The sequence below is a fragment of the Odocoileus virginianus genome, unplaced genomic scaffold (assembly GCF_023699985.2).
Source record: "Odocoileus virginianus isolate 20LAN1187 ecotype Illinois unplaced genomic scaffold, Ovbor_1.2 Unplaced_Scaffold_13, whole genome shotgun sequence".
In the NCBI taxonomy this organism is placed as follows: domain Eukaryota; kingdom Metazoa; phylum Chordata; class Mammalia; order Artiodactyla; family Cervidae; genus Odocoileus; species Odocoileus virginianus.
Window position 1 is genome coordinate 1544108 of NW_027224275.1, and position 10487 is coordinate 1554594.

Consider the following 10487-nt stretch of genomic DNA (forward strand, 5'->3'; position numbering starts at 1 on the left):
TTCAGTTCAGTTCAGTCACTCAGATGTGTCTGACTTTTTACCCCATGGACTGCAGCACACCAGACCTCCCTGTCCATCACCAACTCTTGGAGCTTGTTCAAACTCATGTCCATTGAGTTGGTGATGCCATCCAACCATCTCATCCTCTGTCGTCCCCTTCTCCTCCTGCCTTCAATCTTTCCCAGCATCAGGGTCTTTTCTAATGAGTTGGCTCTTCGCATCAGGTGGCCAAAGTATCAGAGCTTCAGCTTTAGCATCAGTCCTTCCAATGAATATTCAAGATTGATTTCCTTTAGGATTGACTGGTTTGATCTCCTTGCAGTCCAAGGGACTCTCAAGAGTCTTAGAGCACTACATAAATATGGAAAACCACCCCAAACTACTGATACAAAAACATGAATGAATCTCAATGACATAATTAATTGACCAAAAGAAGCCAGACTAACAAATTACTTAACATTTCCACTAGTCAATATATTTCCGAAAGAATTAAAATCAGATGCTCAAATACTTGTAAATCAATGTTCATAACAGCCAAAAAACTGGAAATAGCCCAAATGTCCATCAATGAATGAGTAGACTAACATAATATGATGTATTCATTCATAAAAACAATGATGTACTAACACCTGCTACAACATAGATGAACCCTGAAAACATTATGTTCAGTGAAAGAAATAAGACACAAAAGGAGAAATATTAATAATATATGATTCCATTTATATTAATATCAGGTACCTAGAATAGGCAAATCCATAGAGACAGAAAGAATTAACAGTGGATTTTATTTTCTTGGGCTGCAAAATCACTGCAGGACAGTGACTGCAATCATGAAATTAAGATGCTTGCTCCTTGGAAGAAAAGCTATGACAAACCTAGACAATGTATTAAAAAGCAGAGACATCACTTTGCCAACAAAGGTCTATATAGTCAAGGCTATGGTCTTTCCAGTAGTCATGTACAGATGTGAGAGCTGGACCATAAAGAAGGCTGAGTGCCAAAGAACTGATGCTTTCAAACTGTGGTGCTGGAGAAGACTCTTGAGAGTCCCTTGGACTGCAAGGAGATCAAACCAGTCAATCCTAAAGGAAATCAGTCCTGAATATTCATTGGAAGGACTGATGCTGAAGCTCCAATACTTTGGCCACCTGATGCAAAAAAACCAACTCACTGGAAAAGACCCTGATGCTGGGAAAGACTGAGGGCAGGAGGAGGAAGTGGGCAAAGGATGAGAAGGTTGAATGGCATCCCTGACTTAATTAATGGTCATGAGTTTGAGTACACTCCAAGATAGTGAAGGACAGCAAAGCCTGGTGTGCTGCATTCCATGGGGTCACAAAGAGTCAGACACGACTTAGCAACTGAACAATAACAGCAATTTAATGGCTACAGAGTTTATGTTTGGGGTGATGAATAAGTTCTGGAAATGAACAGTGGTGATGATTGCACAACACTGGGAATGTATTTAATGCCACTGAACTGCACACTTAAAAATAGCTGAAATGGTAAATCTTTTTAAATTTATATTTTTGTTGAAGGATAATTGCTTTACATAATTTTGTTGTTTTCTGTCAAACCCCAATAAGAATTTGCCTAGGTATACATATATCCCCTCCCTTTTGACGCTCCCTCCCAAATTTTATGTTGTATATATTTTATCACTATTTATAAAAAGAAACTGGACAAAAATACATGGTGCATGTTTCCGTTTATATGAAGCTCTGCTGCTGCTGCTGCCAAGTCGCTTCAGTCGTGTCCGACTCTGTGCGACCCCATAGATGGCAGCCCACCAGGCTCCCCCATCCCTGGGATTCTGCCAGGCAAGAACACTGGAGTGGGTTGCCATTTCCTTCTCCAATGCATGAAAGTGAAAAGTGAAAGTGAAGTCTCTCAGTCATGTCTGACTCTTCGCGACCCCATGGACTGCAGCCTACTAGGCTCCTCCATCCATGGGATTTTCCAGGCAAGAGTACTGGAGTGGGTGCCACTGCCTTCTCTGATGAAGCTCTAGAATAGGCAAAATTAATGTTTGGTGATAGAGGTCAGGATGCTGTTTGCCTTTGGTTAGAGTAATGACTAGAAGGATGTAAAAGGAAGCCTTCTGGAGGGTCAGAGTGGCCATTACATGTATGTATACCTGTGTAAAAACATTGTCAAATTTTCACTTTACAGTATATACATTATATTTTCATTTGAAAAGAAAGTGAAGAGGAGTAGAAACTGGGGAAAACAGTCATTTAAAATTTGCTTCCATTTCTTTATCCCTTGTTCCTGGAGACAGGCTCACCTGGAGGCAGAGTCTCTCTTTGGGGAAGTTAGTAAGATTGGCCCTTTCATTACCACTTGTGTAACACCAGAAGCTTTGCATTGTCCTGGGGACAGCTACAAAACACTTAAACCTGACTGCAGAGATTCAGTGTCTTGCCTTGGCCACTAATGGTGGGCATGGCTAGTTAGAGATATGCTTACAAGGCTTCTTGACTTTGGGAGTGGAGAGGAACAGAATAAGGGAAAGAGGGGCAGAGAAAAATGTTTCTTGGCTATGCATAAACTGGAGGCACCATGCTTCAACTGATGCTTGTTCCCATGGGAGTAGATTTTGGGTGTGGGGGTGGGGAGGCAGGAATGATGAACACATCTTGCTGGTTAGCAGAGTGGCTGAAGTGGCTGCTTTCATGAGACTTTGTGAGACTCTCTGGGCATAAGTAGTGATGCCAGGCACCTCAGGGTAGAGTGTGAAACAAGGTTACAAAAAATGCCAGTAGCTTTTTTTTTCACCTCTCCTGTCACCTCTCAGAACCCTGCACCCAGTAGGGAACATTGTGACCCGGCACCCTCGGTTTGAACACTTGCAATATTACCCAAAACAAGCTCCTTGAGTTACAGCAGACAGGGAGAATGAGGAAAACATGGGGTGGGGGGGGGGGACACGGTGAGAGACTGCAGAGCAATTTGTGAGCACTCAAGTAAGCATCCTTTTTGCATATCCGGGGATACTTGGCAGGAATGTTGATGCAGAATTGGCCTGAGGTACAGCAGTCACTCTGTTGGGGCTTGAACCCCTGTAATTTGGACATTAAACATGAAGATGACCTCAATTTATACTTGCAGTCTGGTTAAACCTGGATGGAACAACTACATAGGTATGCATAACTCTGTGAGTCTATGTATATGTGCATGTTTTAATGTACATGTTCTTAACCAAATTGATATCCTACCATGTATTACTTTGAATCCACTTTCATTTTTATAGAGTCATTTGTTTGGGCAATTACCTTGTCATTAGAGATTCTTTTGAGGCTATGTTCCTGAAGCCAAGGAGGCTTGCCCAGTGGCTGGGGTCTTGTCACCTAACTTCCAGTCATCCTTCTGTCCCACACCCCTGTGCCTGCCCCCACTGGATCATGGCCTTTGTTATTGGTCCCAGCAGCCTGTGGAGTTGTGACATAATTGAGGCCCCATTCAACTCCTTCCATGGGGGTAAAAGAGGACCTATTTTCAGAAGCCTTGACAGGCAAGGTCCAGGAGTCCCAGAGCAGGTAGGTCATGTCGTCCATTGTTACCACATCAGTGAGAAGAACACACCACACCCAGGGAGCCCTCTTCTGCCCCCACCACACCCAGACCAGCTCATTAAGCCACACAGCTGTGGAGAGAGGGGTCATGTGATTCACCCTGGGGTATAGCAGAGAGACTGCTTGCATCCAAGTCTCTTGGTCCCCCAAGGGGGACGCTTTTCCACCCACCTCTTAGCCCTCCCCATAAGTAACTCTGGTGGCAGAAGCAAATTTATCCACAAATCACACACCAAGGACACAAAAATGCTTTTATTTAATTGCTAGCACAAATACAGAATTGAATTAAGGCAGTATAATACATTTCCATTATCCTTACAAACGTCTGTACAATAAACTTTGCTTTAAGTGCTGATTTGAATCAATAATTGAGATTTTCATTAAACAATGTTTTTTAAATTCTAGAGAAAAAAAAATCATTCCCTGGGCTGCCAACAACTTAATGCTGTGGATCACAGAACCTCCACCAAGGTGGTGGGCTTGGCTGATGTTGGCAAGTATTCCTCCCCACGTCCCTCCACACTCCCCACCACTGCAAGGAGGCTCAGAGGGACAGGGCAGGAGAGAAAGGCTTTTAGAGAGGCACTCGTTTACAAGTTCAGGCAGTACTCCATTCACTTCTGGCTACCAGTTATTACCTCAAATTCCCTTTTGAATGAAAAAGAAAGGTGTAAAACTGACTACATAAAAACATCAAGCTGTATTAAAAAAATCTCTAAGATAAAGAGTAGTTGTGAATTATAATACTAAAAGCATGACATAAATGATCTTAGCAGCCATAAATTTGGATTCGGGTAAAAACTAGCTTATGCATGGATTTGTTTTTCTGGAACTAGTGAAAGAAAATCCTGGCAAATATTGAAAAAAGGTAAGCAACTACAAATAAATAATGTAAAAACATCTCATCATTTATGTTCGTGTTTGACTATAAAAATCAGCACCAACGTTTGAATTTTCACAAAATAGAAATGATTTGGTGCAGCCATATCCTTCCTTTTGCCATTTGATCTCATAGGCATGAATATTTATTTTAGTAAGATCTTATTAAGTGTGTTCTTCAGATATGGGTCATAGTTTGTTGCTGCAATTTAGAAAAACTTTTTCAAGTACTTGTACTTTATCGCAACTGCCTTTCGGACTGCCGTTGAAAGTACAGTAAAGAGCTACACATTTAAACACATAAAGCTTGAAGGAAGGCTTTACCATAGCGCACCTTTACCACTGAGCATGCGCTCCTCCCCCACCCCTCGAGGAATGGGAGAAGAAAGCAGAAACAAGGAAGAGGAAATGAGAGGGGAGAATGGGTTATACAGGCATGGGGAAAAATCAAAGTCTACAAGTTCAAGGATCACTGTGGGCTCACAGTCAATCCCAGGAGGAAAGGGAAGCTCAAAACAACAGAAGTCAAATGTGAGGGAAATTTGGTATCTCTAATAGCAAGCGCACACACTCACACTTTTTCCAAGTACATAATGTAAAGGAGGAGTATGCCTGAAAAGGTGGGTGAAGCGTCTACCGTGTCTGTGAGTCCATGCCCACGTGTGTCTGTCTGTGTGCAGATTCACTAAGCTATCTCAGTGTGCATTACATATGCTAGGCAAACTTAAAAGTGGACCGTTGCCTAGCCACCCCAAGAGCACTTTTTACACAGCCATTTCATCAGAATCAGCATCAACATCAATAAGCACAATCTCATGGTAATCAGTGGTGACCACGCTGGGGTCAGCAGTGGCAGCAGCAGCAGTGGTAGGGTCCAGCAAGCTGGCAGCAGAGTCGGAGGAGTCACTGGCAGGGCTGGAGGTCGGGTCAGAGAGGTCAAAGATGTCACACTCTAGGTGGCAGGAGGCTGCAAGCTCAGAACGGCTGACGATGACAGGCTTAGGGTGGCTGGTGGCGATGGGCTCGAGATAGTCAGGAGTGGTGGGCTCAGAGTGAATGGTAGCATGCTGAGTGTGGCCAGTGGTGGGTTTAGGGAAGCTGGTGGCAGGGCCAATGGCAGTCTTGGAGGGACCAGTGACAGGCTGGGGGTGGCTGGAGCAAGGCTTGAAATAGACAGAGGAAGGATTGAAATGGACAGAGGCGGGTTTGGGATAGACAGTGGCAGACTTGGACTGGCCCGAGGCAGACTTAGGGTGAGCAGAGGCGGGCTTGGAGTGGCTAAAGACAGACTTATGGTAAGCAGACGCAGATTTGCGGCGGGCAGAGGCAGACCTGGAATGGTCAGAGGCTGGCTTGGGGTGGCCAGAGACATGCTCAGGTTGGCCAGCTGCACCATGACCAGGTAGGGGAACATTCCGGACGCTCATCGGTATTTCCTCCACAGCAGGACAGGCATGGGCACGGTCTTGTTCACGGGCTTGTGTGCGGGCACGGGTGCGGGCACGGGTGCGGGCTTGGGCCTCCTGCATCTCACGGACATCAGTGAGGAAGCCAGAGAGGAACAGGACAGGATGCCGCATTGCATGGAAGATGGTCCAGTATTCTCTTCGGAAATTCTCATTGAGGACACCATAGATCACCGCGTTGAGGCAGCTGTTGAAGTAGGCTATAAAGTAGGCTGCAAGATAAACCCAATTGGGAATCTTGCCTGCCATCTCCTTCGGACTGACAGCTACCAGAACAGTGAGTGCGTTGATAGGGCACCAGCACACTGCAAAGAGGAGGAAGATCACAAACATGGTTAGAAAATTTCGAACCTCAGCAAGCTGGTTGTCCGGGTTCTGTCCAGCCGGGTCACGGGCCGCCAGCACTTTGGTCCAGATCTTCACGTAGCAGAAACCCACTATGAGCAGAGGAAGGACAAAGTGGATGCAGACGATGGTCACAGCAAAGGCGGGGTTGTTCACATAGTTAAAGATGCAGGTGTAGGTGCGAGGATCATACTCGATGGTGCCAATGTACATGTTGGGTAGGACAGCCAGGACGGTCATGATCCAGGTGACAGCCAGATAAATGCATGTATTGCGCACACTAAAGATGCGCTCATACTGGAGGCTGTGGCAGATGTAGCAGTAACGGTTGATGGCGATGGCCATGATGTTGAAGATAGAACCAACCACGCTCAGGCCTGTGATGAACCCCACCATCTGGCACTGTAACTTGCTGAGATCCCAGCCGCCGATGGCCATGGCATGTAGCATCAGAGGATAGGGGTAGACGGCCACCAGCATATCAGCCACAGAGAGGCTAACCACGAAGACGTTGCCTGAAAAACATATAGGGGTGGGGGGGAGGGGGAAAGACAGAGAGGAATAAATGGTTAAGTTTCCGAAATCTACAAATGTAAGCTGGAGGGAAAGGTCAGCTGGAGTAAGTGACAATTTAGAACTCTAGAATTCTTTCAAAGAAATGCAGTCATGTTTTTATTGTTAGTTACAAGCAGGTCCCAAGTGGTTTTGATGCACAAGCAGGTTCAAGCTCCTGTCATTTCACCAAGTTTTTTGTTTTTTTTTCTTCCCTTCAGACAATGTCATCACTGCTTTGGGAAAGAAGTGAAGTTACCACAGAATGAGCCTGTTGGGAGGACCTTCACACTCCCCCACACATGGACAGACCCGAGGACACTATTTTAAACAAAAACAAAATGTAAACTTCTGGCAAGGGGGTTAGGAAGGGAGCATTGAGTGCTAGATGGAGCTGTCCGTTGCAAACAGGCTGGAAGGTGGGAGTGGAGGCGTGTGAGGGAGAGTTTGGAAGACTGTCAGGAAGTCTCAACCTCGCCTACCCAGAAAACATAAATTTGCCCCCTGCCTTCTCTAACTTAAACCACTGCATTTACAACAGCAAACGCGCCTAAAGAGAACTGCCTGAGAAAGGGCATTAGGGGCCGTCCTTGTCTTAAGCTGTCTTTCCCAGCGGGATCAGACAAGAATCTCAGACCTAACCTTGTAAATACTTACCATTTCCCAGGTAACCTAAGAGTAAAAACTGAGGCGGGTGCGGTAGGAAGGCCCTATAAAATTTTGTCTTGAGAAATAGTGAGCAAGGAGAGGGGAAAAATCAGAAAAATCTCTGCAAGAATCAGCCCCTGCTCCTCGCGGGGCCCCGTGCAGAGCCCGGGCATCAGCAAGTTCGCTCCCCTGCACATTGGCTCTGGGCGCCTGGCCCCAGACTTTACTGGAGCTAAACATGAAATGGGGGAAGGGGAGACATGCCCCCACTCCTGTTTTGTAGGGCGGCGATAGGAACGCTGTTTGTAAAACCTGCAAGGTCAAAGTGCAGGCGCCGATCCCTTTTCCTTGAAACACCTCGTTGCTAATGAGAATTGGTTTGGCAAAATACTGCACTTCATCTTGGGCTGGGAGAAAATGAGCACTTTTAAAAGGGCAAAGGAATGGCTCCTTCTGCCCGCTTCCGCCCACGCTGCTAAGGCGGGGCCTCTGTTTCTACCCAAGACGTTCTTTCTAGGGTTTTCCCTCAAAGTCATCAATTCGGAGAAGAAGAGAAGCAAAGACTTAAAAACAAAACCACGACAACCAAAACACCTTTATTTCAATTATAGAGAGAAAGGAAGGAGAAGAAGGAAAGAAGAGAAAACGGACTTTGCAGGTGCATTCCCCCCTCGGGCGCTCCGGCTTTGGGCACCTTCGGACCGCACTGCTGGGGTGCAAGTGAGATGCCAGCGGGCGGCCCCGCGCCTCTGGGGGACAGCGGAGAAATCAGACACACCCACCCATCAGAGTTTAAAAGAAAACTTCTCGTGACTGTGCCACTCTGTGCCTCTAGAAACTTGTGTGGTGTTTCTCATTCCTCGTCCAAGCAAAGTAATCTCGCAGAGATTGGCGCCCTCCTATCCCTGGCACCCTTCCGGCCCAGGGACCGTCAGTGCCCATCCCCTTCAGATCCCATCCCCTTGCTCCCCACTGCCCTCGGGCCCCAGCCAGTCAGGATCTAGGCGGCGGAGACCCTGGGCGCCGCCCCCTCCCTCCCGGAGCCGGAGCAGGGTTTTGGGGCCCCTTCGCCCCTCCTCCGCCTCCCCCTCCCAAAAGCCCTCTCCGGCCCAACCTGCAAATGTTGCTCGCGGCCCCGCCGTGTCCGCCGCCCCCGCCCTGCTCACACAGCGCCCAGCAGCCTCCTGTACGGTTTCCCCGGGCCCGCTCGCAGCCGGCCCCCTCCCCTCCGCACTGGTGAAGCACGAAGGGAGTCTCGATCTGCGCTCCGCCCCATCCCAGTTCCCCGCGCTTTGCGGTCTCCCTGCGGTCCCCCACTATGCCGTCTGAGCTCTCTCTCAGCCTTCCAGCGATCCTCATTGGTTATGCTGTCCTCCGTGCCCCCGGGACGCCGAGTTCCCAAACCTTTCCGCCGCCTCGTCCTGCGACCCCCGACATCCCACTTACAGACTTCGGGATCTCCGCCGCAGCCGCTGCCACCTCCTGCTGCGCCCAGCCGCCCGCTCGCCTCTCTCTGCCTTGCGCCCTGGGACGGGTGGACAGAGCTCGGCTCCAGCGAGCTCAGACCTCCCTGATCCACGCTCAGGCTCGAGGGGTCTGCGCTCCGCCGCCCAAGAGCCGCCCTAGAGCCACAGGGCTGCAGCGAGCGGGGGCTCGGCTGGGCTTGGGCTCCACCGCCGCCGCGCCGCGCTCCGGCAAGCGCCGCCTTGGCCGCGGAGAACTTAACTTTACCCGAGCGGGTCGCAGCCCCGCTGCTCCCTCCGCGTCAATTCCTCCCGCGCTGCCTCGGCGCGGCCACCTCTGCGGCGTCCGGCTCGGCGTGCTGTCCCCGGGCGGTCGCTGGACTCTCCGCTCGGGTGCTGGCTCCCTCTGCATCAGGTCCCCGACGGGACAGGGCTCGGCGGTCTGCCGCTCACCGCGGGGACCTGAGATTTGCACTTGGACGCCCAGAGCTTCTCCGAACGTCCGCAGCCTGGAGAAGTTCTAAGTTGATGAGACCTCCCCCATGGCAGAATATCACCACCGCGATTCACCGGGACATGGGAAGCAGGGCCGTCCACACGTTCCCTATTCCAGGCACCCAAACTAACACCCTAGGGGTTACAAGTGGCTGCACCGTGGGTAGGGAGAAGGAAGGCGGTCTTACCAGAATTTCGGAGCTTCTTGTTCTTCGACACAGCCAAAATGACCATGGAGTTGCCGATCAGGTCTACGACGATGGTGATGACCATTGCACAGAACATAAAGACGATTAGAGCTGGTGGGTAGTCCGGTTGTGGGAGTTTGCAGCCGATACAGCCATATGGGGTAGGGACCGCCAGGGTGCGTCCCATGTTGCTGCTGAGGATCGTTAGGTCCTCCCAGCTAGGTCCGGACAGTGAACACCTGCTCTGTTGCTGGGAACAGCTTCGGGAAAGCTGCCACCCCTGCGAGAGTCTGAAAGCAAATGACAGCATTCCCGCCCCTCTCCGATGAGCTTTTAAAGCCTCAAGAGGCGGCTAGCTCCACCCCAAACCCCTCCCCCCGACCAATCAGAGCTCCCTGACCGCCCCCTCTTTGATCTCTAACTGGTTTTGGACAAATCCAACGCGAGGTGTCGTCTTGCTTCCGACTGCCTTGTTTACGCTTTGCCTCTAGCCGCTCCCCCTCCCACCAAGGTCCCCAGGTACCCTGCATCGTGACCGGCTCGGAATCCACCTCCCCTCCCCGCATCAGCCACTGCGCATCCGTTTCTAGCAAGTTCTCCCTCCCTCTTCATATGCAAACACCCTGGCACAGCCCTGTAGATTTCAGAGCAGGGCAATAGAGTCCCTCTTGGGGTCCAGGGCCAACCTAAACCAGCCTGAAGCCCCTAACAGAGTGTGGGGGGCAGCCAGTGGCCCCTTGAATCATAGATATTCACCCCTGCAGTGTCCTTGAGAGGCTCATCCCATCCTATCACTTTTGCCTGTTCAAAGCGTTCTGTACTGTGTGCGAAGCAGAGGACAGCTGCTGCCGGCGTCTTCCATCCCCAGTCTGCACC

General features: G+C 49.6%; 1 protein-coding gene across 1 annotated transcript; it reads right to left on the reverse strand.

The window, feature by feature from the left end:
* Nucleotides 1–5218: 5218 nt before the first annotated feature.
* Nucleotides 5219–9798, reverse strand: GPR50 (G protein-coupled receptor 50). The gene is made up of 2 exons (XM_020903108.2): nt 9612–9798; nt 5219–6780 (listed from the first exon to the last, which is right to left on the reverse strand). The coding sequence occupies exons 1-2, from the start codon at nt 9796–9798 to the stop codon at nt 5219–5221; spliced, it is 1749 nt and encodes a 582-aa protein (XP_020758767.2).
* Between the last annotated feature and the right edge of the window lie 689 nt (nt 9799–10487).

Excerpts from the sequence above, each read along its gene's own strand:
- GPR50 (XM_020903108.2), bottom strand. The coding sequence starts at position 9,798 with ATGGGACGCACCCTGGCGGTCCCTACCCCATATGGCTGTATCGGCTGC. Across the intron at positions 6,781-9,611 it reads CAAGAAGCTCCGAAATTCTG|GCAACGTCTTCGTGGTTAGC; the intron begins GTAAGACCGCCT and ends TATGTTTTTCAG.